The sequence below is a fragment of the Gambusia affinis genome, linkage group LG10 (assembly GCF_019740435.1).
Source record: "Gambusia affinis linkage group LG10, SWU_Gaff_1.0, whole genome shotgun sequence".
NCBI lineage: Eukaryota > Metazoa > Chordata > Actinopteri > Cyprinodontiformes > Poeciliidae > Gambusia > Gambusia affinis.
This window is the reverse complement of record NC_057877.1, coordinates 6,731,347-6,749,320: the sequence shown is the minus strand read 5'-3', so window position 1 is coordinate 6,749,320 and position 17,974 is coordinate 6,731,347. Positions and strand designations below refer to the sequence as shown.

Here is a 17,974-nt window from a genome sequence, read left to right as displayed (position 1 = left end):
TTAATTGACGCTGGTTTTTATAAAAAAAAATACATGCCATATTCACTTTTTTTTGTAAAAGAAGACAAGAAAACCATCCATTGTTTTCTTTCTACGTCACAATTTTGCATCACTTTGTAGACTTGTTAAAGTTTTGTGTTTCCACTACTCACACATGCTACTAACATGCTTTTACACAAAAACTACACAAAGGAAAATTAAACAGAAATACACATCTGGAATCATGTAAAGCGTGTACAATTCACATGCAAACACTGTACTCTGTGAAATAGAACAGTTGAAATATGTATTCATTTATTCAGCAGCAGAAACGAACAGCAGGTCAGAGTGTTTACTTCAGCAGAGCCTTCCTCTCAGATGTGTCACTGTTCAAGCAGAAAACAGCACAAGGGGCAAGGTGAGGGGGGGTATGCAGAAAAGGCTTACAGATGGCACCGAGTTTTGTTCTGTTGCAGGAAAAGCGCCTCACTAAACTTAAATACGTGTTTGTTTTGCGCAATGCAGCACGCGCTCAAGTCTGCGCTGAATCGTTCACGTCAAGCGGCCTGCTTTCTCAGACCTGTCACTGAGGGTGCGTGGACTCTGTTAACCTTTGCCTCTCGCTCGCTCAAAATCTGGCTGCGGTTTATGGGGTTTCTAAGGCTTTGGACACCAGGTAGGACGAAACAACTTCCTCAACCCCGTGTGTGCAGCAGGCTAATCTGTAGGAAGGTTGAATATGCGCGGGCAGCAGACCGTAACTGACAGCTGAGGGGAGAGCGGGCGCAGAGTTAATCTCTCACGTGAGCGGCGCACCGCGGACCGCCGGGGCTTTGGGAAAGGAGAAAACTCAGCCATTGCCGTGGTGCTGGTGTGGTAAAGAGAGAATGGTGGTTACTAGGTGCAGTGAGCATTGTGGGAACTAAGACCATGGAGGGATTCTGTATGATCAGACACTTTGGTGTATCGAAAATGGTGTAGAGCAATTGGCACCTCAGTGAGAGAAAATAACTACTTTGAGACTGTTGTAATCACTAGCTGTGCTTCTTTTAACAATAGAATTGCACAAATTCAAATAAAAAAAAAATTTATTCGGCAATTATTCGGCAATGGCATTTTCGAAAACTCACATTTTTCGATAGAAGGTTGTTGCGCTGGTTTGAGATGGTTTTCCAGACATATTGAAATAGATGTATGTCGCAAAACTGCTATGGGAAAACTTTTTATTTGCATCATACGAGTCACGTGATCAACAGCCGGAAGCTACTACTACCAAAACTAGATAGAAGACGACAGGAAGTCGTCTTCTTCATGGTTTGTAGTTTGTTTTTGCTTGGGGTTTTCTCCAACAATGTGCAGCTGGCTCCACCACAGATCTCACACCATCACACAGTTCATAAAAAGTTGTGTGTCATTCAAAACACTGCATACCTAGCCACTTCCAAGAATAAGGGGGTTGACGCTCCAACGCCTAAGACAATGTTTGCTAGCACCATGGCTGAGTTATCAAAATATCTCGTATAACTGTTTACATCCGTCGCTGCCATGATTTATAATGTTTTATCATGTAAACAAGCTCATTCACTCCTAATTTTAATTTTAAGTCTTATTTAATGGAAACACCGCAATTGCAGAATTGTGTTTTTTTTGGGGTGTGGGGTTTCGACATCACCAGAACATAGACAAAGATTTGCAGACATTTGTGTTGGAAACAAATGTCCCGGTGTTGAGATGCGTCAGTGAGCTTGAGATCCAGTTCAGCCGGGCAGCAGAGAATTAAATTGGTGCTTGCGTTTGCTCTGCTCTCGACACGCGAGGGAAGAGATTGCCTACTTGGTAGAAACCAGACACTGACACGGTAAACTGCTGCATAAATACCCTTCCGGCTTCATCATGGGTCCAGGGCTCAACTGATGATCGCCCTTATTGATTGGCTTGAAAAAGATGACTCAGGGTTCTGGGGCTGGTTTTAACTGGCAGAGCGGACTTCCTATCTGTTGGGCCCCGTAAAACAATCAGCTGCATAAAGCATGCCAAACCTGTCCGACTGCTCCCTGCTACACCGGAACACAATGGAAAATTTCAACACAAAGGTTCATCTGCGGCTCCACACTTTTTCCTTTTTCTTTTCGGCACGCAGTCGCTTTCAAAGGCGATGAGGAGTCACACCCAACGGCTCCTGGCTTACATTGTGCAAGTCTGTTTTTGACAAGCCACTTTTTCCTTTTCCACATCACCGACTGCTCCAGCTCCCCGTGTCTTGACCCCTCCACCCTAAATCATGCAGCAGATGGGATTACGCCTCACTGCAGGCGGATCCAGTCAACACACGGGCGCATCATCTGCTTAACACTCCCCTGGTTCATCATTAACTGGATTACCTTGTCTTGATGTCGCTCTGGCCTCAATCGTTCTGTTTTCCTTTAATAAAACCTAAAGCAATAGTTTGAACCAGGGTTTCTTTAACATCTGTACATAAGCGTCATAGCACCTTAGCACGTTTTGTTTCTTGAGGCTGAAGGTGACGACTTGTCCGACGGGAGCAAAGGTCAAAGTGGACTTCTACCATTTGAAACAACTCCCATCTCAGAAGCCTCTTAACGCAATTTGACAATCCATTAACCGTCGTCATGTTTGCGTTGCACAAGCCAGTTATTTTTCACACAGAGAATGGAAGTAGGAGACAGTGGCTATCAGCTTAAAGGCTTATGAAGTAGTATTTACATTAACCACAATGACGTTTTAGAGTTTGGAGTTGTCTTAAGGTCCTTGAAATCAGCTTTGGTTTTAAGTCCCTCTTCATCAGGCCTCGTAGTTTGGATTTATACTGAATGAAGACACCAGGAGAGTTTTATATACAGTAGGGAACAGCTTAGCAGGTTGTAAGCTATAAATAAATTATGCTTGTTTCAGAGATTCTGAACATTCGTTGGCAGTCTTCGTTGGCGACTTTACGAGTATATGTGTAGGTGTGTTTGTTTCGGTTGTCACTCCAGATTCTGGTATCGCTGCTATAACACAGCGATTACCCTTCATGATTTACACAGAGTGTCAATGAAACAATGCAGAATTGTTTAAATGGAACAAATTACGGAGGGATTTTGCCAGTGCAGAGTTCTGTGATGTCGTCCCTTTGCAGTAATGATGCTACCGCCTAGTTTTTCAGTCGCAACTGCTGATCATTTCACAGGGCATACACTGTGGAACTGAATCATAATAACTTTCAACTCAGTGGAAGTTTATGACAGTCACTGGTATTTAACAGATGAAGCCAGAGAGCCGTGTCCCGCAGAAACAACCCCCACACAAACACACGACTTCCATTGTGTTAATGCTTGTAGGAGGTGTGGTTGTTTCTATTTGTGCCTCTGAACATAAACAGTATGAAGCTAAAAATATGTGTCTGACTGAAGGTAGCTTTTCGTCTTTTTGGCTGTCAGCAGACGTCGGGGATTTCAGACCCGGTTACCGTTAAGACAAGTCTACAGTTTAAACTTGTCCCACTGGATCCTTTTACATTTTCAGAGGTGAATATCGACCCTTAACCGTCGTAATTTGTTTTTAGTCTGGTACTTACAGAATGAGCCTTTATTGTCGTACAGAAACGCAACAAAATTCGTTTCAGCACAGCCCATCCAAAGAGCAAACAGAAAGACAGACAAACAACATAAGACATGGGCAGCCATCATGGCAGGCGCTGCCCTTTCGTAAGATGAGAATAACAACTTCAGGGTAGATAAGGGACACTGTGTGTTGTTGTTGTTGTTTAGTCTAGTAATTACAGTAGAACTGTACAGTGACAATGATGACCCCAGAGAGCTACCATGAATCTTGGAAAGGGTTCTTGTAGAAACATGGCTTGTCTGCTTCGTAGCAACACGCTCTTCCCCATAACCCAGTCCAGTTTTTTATACCTAAAACATTATGAAAGATTTTCAATTGAGTCTTACCCTAAAGCTGCTTGAGAAAGACAGTATTTTCCCATTGAATCAGGCAGATCAGATGTTCTGCGACACCACGGTTTACGCCAAAGTCTAATAAATTCTGCCTGTTTCCCAGCGTTGCCTTTTCCATATTTTGTACATACCGAGCATGAGTTTGAGAACATTTTCTTTTTTCTTTTGGCAGCTATTTACTTTTCAATATTAAAAAACATATTCTGTTTTGTTTTCTGGCCAGCGGCAGTTCGGTTAAGACAATCTGAGCTGCAAACAACAACTATCCCGCGAGCTCTAAACTGACTAATGAGTGGATAAATCTCCAACTGTGTTTGCATGTCCCCACGTTCATTAGTGTTCTAAGAATACCCTCAACACATGCCTCAAAAAGCCTTTCACACACACACGCACTGTATTTCTCACTTTCTGTGGTGAGATAAACCTGCGGGCCTCCTTCAGGCCTTCATTTCCTCCTGCGTTTTCACACATCAGGCGTTGCTGGGAATATGTTTTGAGGAACCCAAATAAAAGCCAGGCTGCATCACAAACAGGCGGCTGTCGCCACTACTACTACACGACCGAGTAAGAGGACAGAACGGAGACGGGCAGTGCGTCTACGTCACACAGAACCTGCTCAGAACAACAAAGCGAACGTCGGTTTTGGGTCTAAACAAACCAAAGAATAAAGAAATCAGCGTTTCTCCTGTAAACTCAGCACCCGAGCAGCCGTCGTCGCTTCAGTGGGGGTAATTTGCATTTCGGCGGGAGGGCGAACTAACGTGATTGTCCGCCGCAGTAAGGGAGCGGAGCGCGTATTTGGGTTAGAACGGATAATCCACTCACCCCTAAAGAGGATTGGAGAATCTCACAGGCTTTGATGAGTGGTGAGCTGGTGTTTTATAGCACATCGCAAGAACACAACACGTTTGTGTTCCAGGAGCGGGCGGAGGAATTGGGAAGACCGCCACATCACTGAAAGCATTATGGGTAATTGTTATTGTACAGGGACAAGGAGAAGGAGGAGGAGGAAGGAGCGTTTGGAAGGATGAGCGTGCGTCTCCGCTCTTTATCTCGCTACAGATCCTTGGATTTAGAGAGATGATGTGATAACTGAGTCAAGGCAACAGCGGTGCTGCTGAGCCCCTTCTAATCTCTCTGATCATTCCTGAAAATATCAAAAGAAAATGGCAAATAAGAAGAGGTTTTTCCAGTTTGTGCATAAAAGCCTGTTTGAAAAGAGAGGAGCATGTTTTTGTTTTTTTTACATCTCAGGCTGTGTTGGATCCATATTTGGTTTGTCCTGCTGAGTAGCAGAGATATTTTTTTGAAAGTTTATGATTTTTACCCGGTTTGTTGATTCCAGGTGCAAGACAGACCAAAGGTTTGGACACACCTTCTCATTGAACTCAATGAGAAAGTGTGTCCAAACCTTTGGTCTGTCCTGCACATGGCAGCAGGTTTTGGTTTTATTACACTGGGTTACAAAATAAATGTCTTTTGGAAGTGTTCTTATGTTTTTTTTCAACCGAATTAGGACTGTTTTGTACCGCTGAATCCAAAAATAACATCCACATCAGGTCAGGTTTTTTTTTTTTTTGTTCTATTTGATTTAGAGAAATCTGATCTTCTGACTAAATTGATTCAATTTTTGTGACATTATCAACTCATTTTCTCATCCAAAGAAGGTTTTAGGGGGGGGGAATTATTTTCTGACACAGTGTATTATTTAAATGCTACAAACTTGGATTTCTGTAAATTGTATAATAAACACTGATAAGGGTTAAGTACATGTGAATTGAACATTACGTCTTCATCTCCTCCTGCTCGTCGCTCGTCGATCCTCAGGAAACCGATCCAGACGTGAGAACAAGTCGTGCGTTCTCACACACACACACAATTTTACTTGGCTGTTGACCAGTGTTGATATTTTCAAATCTGGACACTATTAAAAACGATAACAAATTCGGACATAATTATTACTGCCTCTTTGCTAGAAAGCACAACAACCTGCTTAGTGTTTCTTTCCATATCTGTCTCTGTTTATCCCCTTTATAGGTTCATAAAACTGAAAATATAAGCTGACGAAGTTAATAATTCATAGGGGATGGGTAAAGTGTTGCTGGCTGATGTACTGGAATGGAGATGTAGTAGTTTTGTGAATTTTCTTTTTCTGTTTACTAAAAAGAAAATATGCTACAATCTACTACTGCTGGAGTCAAAACAACTAAGAACCTGCAGCACATATTTTTTTTAATGATTTACGTTTTAAAATCTGAATCAATAGTCAGACTGCAAAGAAAAAGCAGAAATCTAAATCAGCCAACAAGATGAAGTCGATGTTAAAACGTTTTTATGGGGCGGTAAAAGTTTATTTATAAACGATAAAAAAAAAAGATTTGAAGACCAGTTTATACCAGAAATCCAGTTTATTATGTTTACACACATGTGTCAAACTCGAGGCCCCGGGGCCAAATCTGGTCCGCCACACGTTTTTACGTGGCCCTCTATAGTTTAAAATCAAAGCAATGATAATTGTGTGCTTGAAAATTAAGCACACAATCCAATCAAAGTTGTTTTTTTATATAAATTATATCAATGTGTAAAAATGTTGGATGTTATTACATTTTAAGACATATTCATCGAACGTGGAGACGGCCTTTTATTAATATTTTTACAGTTTGTTAATGGGTAGTTTTATCAATACATTGTCTGTTGACGACATTGGTGATTTTTTTATATAACCCAAAATAAAAAGGAGTTTTTACACATAAACAATAATATCTCAAACTTGTTTTATCACCTTCACATCTTCACATACCAACACTTCAATTATTGAGGTAATTGGTTAAGATATTTACAAAGCTGCTTCTGATTATGTAAAATGTGGCAAAAGCACAAAAATTTTTAGCTTCTCAGTCGCCCTGCTTGCCAAAAAAAAACCCCAACATATTTGCACATGATGACCCAGACTAGGAAAATAATACATTTTAAGGTTGTGTAGGAACCCTGAACATGCTGGATTTTGCTGAGTCACAACCAAAGTTCAATCAGGTGTCCAACTTTAAGCCTTCTCCAACTAAAACGTCTTCCCTCTCTTTGCCTGTCCGTTCAAACATTGATCTATTGGGCCGCATCACTTGATTAAGTGGCATGTCGCTGTTGGTAGTTATCAATTTACTTAAAGAATGATCGAGTCTCTCACACACGCAGCATGTCGTGAAGTCGAGCGCAGAGTGAAAGCGATCGATGGGCACTTCAGCTTTGTGGAATGTTATATCTGACTGGACGCCCCGACGTGTGGCTACAATTGAGATATAGGACCCTGTTTTTAGATGAAATGATTTTCCCTGCGCGACGTGGACAGAGAGCATGACCTGCTCAGACAGCTCTGTAATGGAGACAAAATGCTGCTTCTGGTGACGTGGTGCCCACTGGGTGCCCACTGGGTGCCCACTGGGTGCCCAACGGCTCCAAAGCTCACATTCTTCTTCCTTTCTTTTTGCGACACTGAAGTAATCTCTTGTCATTTTGCCTCATTTTTACTTAACCTTTCATCTTTGGATGCAGTGGGAAAAATGCCGGACCACTTGTTTTTTTTGTTTTTTGTGTGTGTGTGTGTTTTGTTTTGTTTTTTTCCTCTGAGCTACCGGTGAAGCAGAGCCTGGCTCGGATCCAGCTCATTAAAACCGAGTTAATGTTTGCGCTGATGGCTCCGCAGAGACAGCCGGAGAGACAAGGCAGAGGTTTTTCCTGCCTCTTGATGAAGCCTTTATGGCTTACAGATGGAGGGAAATTCTCCCAACAACACAACGCAACAAGCCTCCCCCCGCCCCACCTGCGGGGGAAACGCTCCAGTCGCACACAAACATCCGCAGTTTAGCGTTGTGACGGTGTAAAGTCTTTTATGGACGAGCGAGCATCGCTATGAGCGTCTGTGCGTGTGCAGCGGTGCGATGCGGCCGCGCCGTTGTTGACATCTGGGGCCAAAGAATTAGATTTGTTTCTCTGAGTAGCAACAATCAAACCCATTTCTGTTCCACATTCAGACTCAGCGTCGGCTCCTCCTCACCAGCCGCTGTTTTCTTGCGTTTGTACTCGGTCGACTGTCAGCGACGCTCTTGCTCGGTGCTGCTGAGCAAGGTTAGTCTACGTGCGATTACAAATAGGAAGCAACCGAGAGCGCAGTTCTCTCTCGGTAGTTTGTTGAAGTGATTTCCATGGGAAGTCCACAGAGATGCGACCTGGATTCAATGTTAAAGTTCCCCGAAACAAAATAAGAAAACTTGTCTCATTTTGGTGCACAGGTTGTGTGTTGTTTGAGGGTTAAGGTCAGTTAAGGAGTCTTTGCGAGAAATGCTTGCATCACTGTACACAGTCTGACCTTTTCGATAAATGCTAGCGGAAATTTGTTTGTTTTCACTCCGGCCGCCACGCCTCGTCAGGTCTCGCTGCTCCATCCAGACAAACTGATTTTTTTTCACGTTTTGAAAAGTCGCAAAATCCATTGAGTTTTAATTGCATGTCATATAAACACGGTTTAACAAATCCAGTCAGCGATTAATCGATTGCTAAATTGTTCAATTCATCACGACAAACTACAGCGGTAGCTAAACATGGCAGTGGCAGCATTATGATGTTGGGACGCCCTTTCGAGGTAAATGTTCACATTCCAGCAGCACGACGACCCTAAATTATTGAAGGTGTTGGAATGGCCTAGTCAAAGCCCAGGCCTAAAAAGAACAAGTAAAAAGAAAACTTTTCACAGTTGCTCTCCATCTGATATGTAAAGTGACGCCTTTTACTGTAGCCTGGAGTTAATGGGCCGTTATCACTTCCTGTTTACAGGTGTAAAGGCGCCTCCCACTATGGACTCTCCACAGACAGGAAGCGCCGCTCGCAGGAGGGCGAGTGCACGGACAGCACGTCGGAGCTCACCGTCGCCACGCTGCCCAGCGACGGCCCCGCCTCTGCCGCCGTGGCGCTGCTCTCGGACGAACCCGGCCTGGTCAACCCGGCGTTCGACCCCAGCATGGAGGACAACAGCCAGTCAGGCAGCATGACCAGCCTGGCCGCTCGCAGCAGCTCCAAGAAGAGTGAGTGGGAGAAAAGGGTGTGTGTGCGTGTGTGTGTGTGTGTGTGATTCATCTGCTTATGCAGACAGAGCGTGTTACAGGAGTATTAGTCCGCGCTGAGATGTTGCACCTGAAAACTTCAGGGTTTTTTTTTTTTTTGTCATTGCAGGTTTTTGTGTGATTGACCAGCAGCTTTGAAGTTCAAAGGAAAGAATAGATGTTTTTAATTTTTATTTTTCTTCCAAACTAAACTCTGAACAGTGTTCTGCGTCGTGCAGCTGCAAGTCTCTGTCAGCTCTGAACATTTAGAGGCAAAAAACGTTGCCTCTTTAAATGACTCAAGCGAAGACATTAATTTTTAAGTTTCAAGAATTAAGGCTTGCACTTTGACTGGGCCATTCTAACACCTAAATATATTATTATCCTGCTTTGCCTCGTATATATACTTCCTTCACCCCATCAACGTTGGCCCTCTTCCGTGATGAACTAAAGCCCCCGTAGCATGATGCAACCACTTCCGTGTTCAGAATGACGTGGTGCTAGTACTTAAGTTTGAATATTTATTGAAGTATAAACTGAAAAATGAATGAAAACTTTGAAAACACACAGGATTCCACTCCTTTGTGTTGATCCATCACATAAAAAAATCCCAATGAAATACATAAATGTTTGCGTCTGTGAGATGGCAAAATGTGTGACGGCTCAAAGAAAATTAATATTTCTGATATTCCTGCGTGGTACTGCACCGAATCAAAAGTAGACGGCAGTAACCTTCAATCTAACATGTATTTACTGCTGCGGTTTACCCAGGCTCTCATTCACTCCCAAATACAATTGTTCTTTCTAATGCACTCTGATAGAAATCCTATTAACCAATTAGCTCCCCCACCTCTTTTGGGTTTTTTTCTCTCTCTCTCTTCACAAATCCATAAAAAATTCCATTTGAGGAAACGAGCAGAGAAACAAAGAGAGAAAGTCAAAGAGAGAGGAAGTCACTGAAAGGGCAGGAACACTGCGCTGTAAAGGAGAACGGTAATGAGAGGCGGGTTAAAAATAGCCGGCGCGAGCGTGTGATAATGCCTTGGTGACGCGATCGAAGCGCTCCCTCCATTTTTATTTTATTTATTTTTTCCCCCTCCACCTGTGTTACCAGGAGGCGGTGGTGAGAGTTCCTCCCTGCTCTCCTAAGGAAAGAGCCGGGGACGCCAAATGACGCTGCAGCAGCACTTTAAGCTGGGCCAGCTGAGCACGCCGCCATCTCCACGAGCGCTGCAACTGCTGAACAAGCTGTCAGCTCCAGCAGCCGCTGGCGCTTTTTAAAGAATAATGCGGCTGTCAGAAGCCCTCGCGTCTCTCTGGGGCCGCAGAGGGAGGGAGCGGCGCTGCGGAGCCTCCGCTCCTGGAGCAGCCAGAGCTGGGCCAGCGGCTCCGTCCACCTCCGCTCTCCAAATCAAAGTCTTTCTGCGATGCTCTGCGTTGGACGTAGTTGCTCTGGTCCATATTGGATTACATCACAGTTGCTGTTGTGCAACCGTGTGGCTGTGCCCGGTACTCAGACCGGCTTTATTCATTTAAGACCCACAAAGTCAAACAAGCTCCTCCACTTGGGGAAAAAAGAGCAGCATTTGTTGAAACTGCAAAAGCTTCACAGCATGTGTAGCTGGATGAAAATTAAAGGGGAGGTATTATGCAAAATTTGCTTTTTTGAGCTTTACTTTATGATATAATATTATTCCCCCATCAAAAATATACATGGAGTGTTGTTGCAATTCTTTTGTGCATGTTTGAGAAATCCTTGAATCACCCGTGGCAACCAATCGCAGGTGCCTAAGCGCTTCATCTCACTAAGCTCCTCCTATTTCCAGAAAGCTCTACCCATTCATACAAAGCTCCGCCTACTGCAGAACTATTTCTCAGTCCATCGCTCTGAAGAACATTTATAAACGGCTTAATGGAGAAAGTTGTTGTGATGACTTGCTGAAGCAGAAACAGAGTAGTAGTTTCTTAAAGAGACAGAGGCCCAAAATTGCAAATTTCTTTTAAGGCATGCTTGAGTTACACATCATTTTTTATAGCCACTGAAGTTCATAATTACTGTATTGTGCTTTAAAATGATTCAATGTGCCTAGAAAACGCTTTAAAGAACAAATATCTTCCACAGCTGCATGTGTTGAGTAGTCATCTTAGCATCAGTGTGTGGAAAAGTCAGAATACCCAAAAGGATTCCTATAGAGTCCAATATTTGGAAAGCTTTTCTGTTTCCAGTGGCATGCATTCACACTCTGCATGCCAATAACCTATGGACCTCGGATGGAGTTTTGCCTGCTTGACGACGGATATGGATGGATTAATAAAAACTCTGAAGGTAACAAATGGTTGGGGAGAGGTGGTTTGATGCAGGGGAAAAAAATAAAAAATCACATGAAATTGATTAATCATTTCAAATGCCCTGCAGCCACGGTAGCACCACACGTTTTAATATCCAGGACCAGTTTTGACTTTAGTCGGGTGTTTGTTGTTCACCAAAGCAAACTGGAAATACCAACAGTCCTGGGGTTCCTGTGCGGGATCCAGCGGCTGATATTAACAGCAGCAGTGTGGTGTGTTTGTCCTGCCAAATTGCCAATCAGAGCTTAGAAAGAACAGCTGGTGCTGTGAACACCAGGATTCAACTCTGTCGACAGGGCTGTCAAAACGGGTTCAGGGCCTCAAACTTACTTTTGGGAAAAGTGCAAGAATGGAAGAAAAAATATTATGACATGTCCTCCTGTTTTTTCTTTTCTTTTCTTTCTTTTTCATGATGCCAGTTCGTCCAGGAAATCATCTGTGGGCCACACATACAAGAGCTTCTCAATATGTTAGGATTCCATTGAAAATGTAATTTATTACAATAATTGGGTTCAAAAATGTCAATATATCGAGCTTCCTTTGACACAAAAAACATTTAAGCATTCATTATGAAAAATATGATTAAAGTGATAAAAATCTGTTTTTTAGAAAGTTAGGGTCTTGCATAAATTAAACCATAATCATAATTTTAAGAACTTGCCAGTTGTTGCATTTGTGATCAAATATATGATGTGGTATTTGCGCTTTCTGAGAAACTACATTTTGGCTCTTTGTTAGCTGTAAGCCGTAATCATCAAAGTTAAAAATCACTCTGTGTGTAATGAATCTATGTAACTTCAGTCTCACTTTTGGAACTGAAATTAAATAAACGAACATGTAAATCATCTTCTAACTAACTGAGACGCACCTGTAGACGCCCCATTGCAGCCTGTAGAGATGGAAGTGCTTGTGTTCAACAGGAACTCTGTAAGGTTAAAGGGAAACATTACTCGCTCTTTTCTCTCGTTTGCACAGCTAACCAAGCACAAACTCAAGTATTTATGTCCTTTTGTAGAAGGTTTTGAAAGGGTCAGGTCTTCAAACCTCACTTTAGAAAATACAGAGATTGATGAGGCTTGCAGCCTTACTTTCCTGGAGACAAAATCAATGCGACCCTTTTCTCTCAGTGCATCAATGAACCAGTGAAACTAGGCATTTCTGCAGTTTATTTCTCTGTGAAGTCCTGCAATCGCTGCTCGGGTAGCTCTAAAAGACATGCGTACTTTCCTGTCGTGCTTCAGATCGGTATTTCAGCTCCTCTGCAGAACCTGTTGGAACATGCTCACACAGGTCTCTCTGGTAGAGAAGTCTGATTGGAGCCACGGTCAGACATGTCCGGGCATGTTTGCAAGTGCAGTCCTTTATAAAAACCCTGTCTGCTCCACCCCTGGCCCCTTTTTTCTTCCTTTCTTGCAGTCAGAAACTTTGACCGCTCCTCAGTGAGGAGCCGCTCCTTCAGGAGACTGAACCGGGCGTTCAGCGTTCTGCGGAGGACCAAGAGCGGCACTGCCGTCAGCAACGAGACCTCCGAGGAGGGAGACAATGCCAGGAACTCCAGCGTGCCGCCAGAAGGTACGGAGCAGAAACTTTTTTTTATTTTCTTTGAATCGATCTGTGTGATTCCTAAAGGGCCGCTGGAGAGAGTTGCAGAGGGAGCAGGAAGTGCATGTGGCTCCAAATGTTTGTATTTGCCATGTTCAATCAGCTGTGTGACGAATGGTGACACGGCTTTGGGCCTTGGGTGCAACAGCAGAAGCATATGTTTCTTGAATAATTCAGCCACACGTTGCATAAGGCCTCTGGTGCATCACCACAGAGGGATGAGAGCAGAGAGTGGCAGCCTGGGGCGTTTTGCATAGCGATGGTGTAGCCGAGGTCACTGGAGATGACGGGCCTCTCCACCTTCTGCTCTTCTTTTCCATCATCCGCCTCTTCATCTGCGTCCTCGCCAGCTGCGTTCCCGTCACAAAACGTAGGCAAAACTGTGCCGGTACTCCGCTAATGTTGCGGGAACGCCATGTCGCGGTTAATCGTGGTGCTTCCGTTAAATAAGAAACGCAATTAAAGGAAGTTTGTTCACTTCCTTAAGGGATCAGGTGATGGAGCTGGGGATCACCTGATCATGCCAGGAAACACCGTATGTTTCCTAACGGTGTGAGTCGTTAGGAAACATACTCACACCGCTTCCCGTCGTCTTCCACGATAAATTGGCGATACAAATAGAATATAGACAACACTAAAAATAAAATACACATTAATAATAATGCATTGCCAAGAAAATATGGGAGGAAATAAAGGGAAGTAAAGGCGAGCTGAAAGGCAATGTTCTGAAGGTTTGATGATGAGTAAAACGGATTTTTTTTTTTTTAAAAAAGCAGCTTTTGTTTTTCTCTGGTAACAACAAAATATCTAAAAGTCCAACTTAGAAAACTTACAGTTTCAGATGTGTTCAAATTAGATCTTAGCTTTTGAACAAAGTAATGGAGCATGTGTGTAAAAGTGGTCCTAGGGATAAATTAACATTGTTATATCATCCATTTTAACATTAGAAGTATAATTAAGCAAATTCAGGAAAAAAAAACAAAAAGAGGCGCAACAATAAAGAAAAGTGGTGCAAGAGGTTATTTCAGATGGTAACATCCGGTTATTGATCACGTGACTTGTGTGATGCAAAAAAGGAATTTCTAATGCAATTTTGCAAAATATAATCATTTTAATAGAGTCGAGTAACCACCTTATATTAGTGCAGAAACTTCGCAACATTTGAAAAACCTGATTTTTATTTTTTCTTAAAGAATCGTGCCATTTCCATTAAGCAAATCTATTTTCGTAATTCCAATTTGCGCAATTTCAAAACCAATGGAAACGCAGCTGGGGACCCCTGCATCCCGTCACACACACCTCTACACCTTTCATCCTTGTAGAGGTAGCGAACCGGGGCCGGACACGCGCATCTATAACCGTTCACGCAATAAAGAAAACAATATACAATGCAATATCCACAGCTCAGGCATTTTCATGACAAAGTGGAAGAAATACAGTCAACAGTAATGGAGCGTTATGTGGCGTTAGAGGTGCGGTGCGGCGGGACGCAGGGAAGGAATATGGCATCACGCAAGAATGATGAATGACAAATGACTCGGGAGTAGATGATTCTCAAAGGCCATCGCCGAGGAGGCTGAGAGGACGGATTAAATATTCATCGAATGCTCCAGGAGAGAGACGAGTAGGCGCAAGAGTGAAGTAGAGAAAGATCCGGTAAAAGATGGATCCAGATTTTGTTTAAAAAAAAAAAAAAAAAAGGATATAAAAGATGTAAATAATTGCACTAAAATGCAATCTACAAGCTGTAGAAATGATGTGACGGAGCGAGAAACTCAAGTGGTGTGCGCTGGTGAGAAAGGAAGAGGTTACATAAGAGCTCCAGGGTCCCAGTGAGAGTGCTCTGCACCCCTGGAGCAATCTGCTGTGATAAAGACAAAATATTGACTCTGGAAAGGAGAAAGTGCTGCGCTGAGTGGAACGAACCGCCAAGGCTACTCCACTGGAGACGGGAGACGGTCCACTGAGGAATACGAGGAGAGAGACATTTTTCAAATAAGATGAGAAACATGTCTCCTCTGTGAGTGACTGGGCGAAACCTCTGGCCAGAAGAGCGACCACAAAGACTCAAGGTTAGGATGTAGGAGAAAGAAAGAGACAAGTACATCTTCCAGATATATGCTGACTTTCCAACAATGTGTGTTGGAGTTGGGCATTACCATGGTTGCGGCAGAAGATTATCTCATCAGAAATTATTGGATGTTTTCACATTTTGCCATGTCACAACCATTAGCCATGGAAAAAATTTCTCGGCTTGTACAAGTTTGCTGTAGTAGCCTGGCCTCCTACGCACCGCGAGGTTCGGCCGTGGAGACAGCTGGTTCCACGGCCGAACCTCTCCACCGTGGCCTGCTCCTCTTTCTCCCTTGATGCTTTCCTCTATCCGTTCACGATCCCCTCTTTCCTCCATTGTTCCCTCTGTTTTTATTGCTCTGTTTTCCCCAATTAAAATGAGACGGTTTCTGTTCCGTGTACTTTCTCCGTCAGTGCTGGCTCTTCCCCAGCTCCATCACCTGATCCCTGACGGCGAGCTTACCAGTATTAAGATCACACGACAGGATCCCTCGGACCCACTGGCCATCAGCATCGTTGGGGGCAACGAGACCCCTCTGGTTCGCATCCTCATCCAGGATATCTACAGGGAAGGGGTCATTGCTCGGGACGGTCGCCTGCTGCCCGGGGACATGATCCTGAAGGTACGAGTCATTAAAAATCATGGATGTAAACACTCCCATGAGATATATTTATATTTCCACCACGGCACTAGAGCGCAACATCAACCATCAGAGAAGACGTTGTTGTATTTAGGCGTTGGATTGGCAAACAGCGGATGGTTGGGAGTGGCTAGTGTAAATGCAGTGTTTTCTGTATGTTTTTGGTTGCAATTTTATGATTTTCAACTTTAGGTGAAGCCAAGAGGCCTTATAGGACACATTGCTGCTGTTTACAAACTGGCGTGTTGCATCAAAAGTGTTGCCATACTAGTTGGGCGAAGTATACCAATTTCAAAAAACCACCTCAAGCACAAAGACGTGGAGCAATTAAAAAAAAAAAAAAAAAGATTTTTGATCATGTTACACATTAATTTTCCAATTTGCCAAATCTTATGGCCAACGTAAGCGCAGCTCCCGAGAACCGAGTCGAGCTGTGACTGGACCGTAACAATGTCCTCCCGTTTCCCCTTACAGGTCAACGGCATTGACATAAGCAACGTGCCTCACTACTTTGCCGTGACAACCTTGAGGCAGCCGTGCCAACTCCTGCGGCTGACCGTGCTCAGAGAGCAGCGGCACCGCTACCGTTCGCACTTGCACGGCCACACTCACGGAGCCGGCGTCCACCAGTCTCTCGGCCTGCCCCACCAGCCGATGAGAGACGACAGCATTCACGTGGTGCTGAACAAGAACGCTCCGGACGAACAGCTGGGCATCAAGCTGGTGCGGCGAGCGGAGGAGCACGGCGTCTACATCTTCCACCTGCTGGAGGGAGGCCTGGCCGCGCGTGACGGACAGCTGTGCGTAGGCGACCGCGTGCTGGCCATCAACGGGCACGATCTGCGTTACGGGGCACCGGAGCACGCCGCTTTGCTCATCCAGGTCAGTCAGGACAGGCACCAAACATTAGCCCTGTTTGGAAAGTTCAGCATTATGAGGAGGAATGAAACGATTAATCGCGATTAATTGCTCAATTAATTAATCGTGACTATTATTGGAAAATCAGAAACTTATCAATTATTATTGAACAATAATCTGATTATCTGATGCTATTAATCGTTATTCACCAAGTAATTGTCATTCAATCAATTATTGAAATAATTGGCAACTAGTTTAGTCATCGATTAATCGTTAACTGGAGCATACAGACTGTTAAGAAAAGGCACTTTGCTGAAAGAACACCCTCAGAGGAGCCATTAAACCAAATTTGAAGGAAAAATATTTTAACATTCATTTAAGATTTTTCAAAAAAATCTTCTTTGTATGTAAATTTGTTCTACCCAGAACAACTCAAATGACGTAGTTTTAGTTTCACCCGGTTAAAATGCTGTGAAAAAACAAAAACTCTTATTAAGCTCCTTCTGCTGTGCAATTATTAAAGGTTAGCAATCAAGTGTATAACTAAAGGAATGTTACCTTTAACATGTTACACATTAATTTTCCAATTTGCCAAATCTTATGGCCAACGTAAGCGCAGCAATTACACTTATTTTTAAAAAATAAGTGTAATTGTTTTTCTAATATTGTATAAAAAAAACGTTTAAGTGGTTACATGGAAAATCTGTGGCATGTACTGTTTTTCTCCCCCGTGATTAATCGACTAATTGTCTAAATAATCTGTCAAATATTTCATCAATAGAACAATCGATTGCTAAAATAATCAATAGATGCAGCTATAGTCAACACATTCTACCTAAACGTTGTTGCAGACCAGAACCAGCCGTGCTCTGTTCATACTCCGCCTCCCGGCGGTATTAAAGATAATTGCGGTGATTCAAGCTAATTGTGTCGAGCTGCGCTGTTGTGTCTGCCTTCGCCGCAGTTAATGCTGTTTAATTGTGGCGACTCCCCTGATGGACGGGTGGGTTTCGGGAGAGGGGGCGGCGTGCGGCCGCCTCTGGTTCCCGGTTGATGCCAGCCAGTGATGGCGTGTGTTTGGTTAATGGCGGTTAATTACTGCGTGTTTACGCCTGACTGTGCAGGGTCCCGGGGCTCAGAGTTCCTGTCTGGGCCGTCTGACCAGCTCTTTCTGGGTCTCAACGGAGCCAAGATGGCCTCTCAGATCGGCTGCTTTCTGCCAGAGATTAAGAACTGTGGCAGGGAAGAAATTGAATTAGTCCAATTAGGGCAATAATGGTTTGGACCGGCTGATTCAGGGCTCAGCGGCGTGTTGGAGAGAGCGGCAGAAATCTCTCTAGGAATACGAGAGCAGGGAGGCGGCTGCAGCCACCCAGTCTGTCTGACTGACAGGCAAAAAAAAAAAAGCCTTTTTAAAATGTAA

At 43.6% G+C, this 17,974-nt stretch overlaps 1 protein-coding gene across 3 annotated transcripts in view; it reads left to right on the top strand.

Annotated features, from left to right (window-relative positions):
• The window catches only part of lnx1 (ligand of numb-protein X 1), a 61,185-nt gene that overhangs the window by 20,680 nt on the left and 22,531 nt on the right, over positions 1 to 17,974 (top strand). For all 3 annotated transcript variants that reach the window (XM_044129140.1, XM_044129141.1, XM_044129142.1), the window contains 4 exons: positions 8,763 to 9,010; positions 12,794 to 12,949; positions 15,467 to 15,675; positions 16,168 to 16,575. In XM_044129140.1, the coding sequence (XP_043985075.1) occupies positions 8,763 to 9,010; positions 12,794 to 12,949; positions 15,467 to 15,675; positions 16,168 to 16,575 (1,021 nt within the window). The remainder of the gene's footprint in view (positions 1 to 8,762; positions 9,011 to 12,793; positions 12,950 to 15,466; positions 15,676 to 16,167; positions 16,576 to 17,974) is intronic.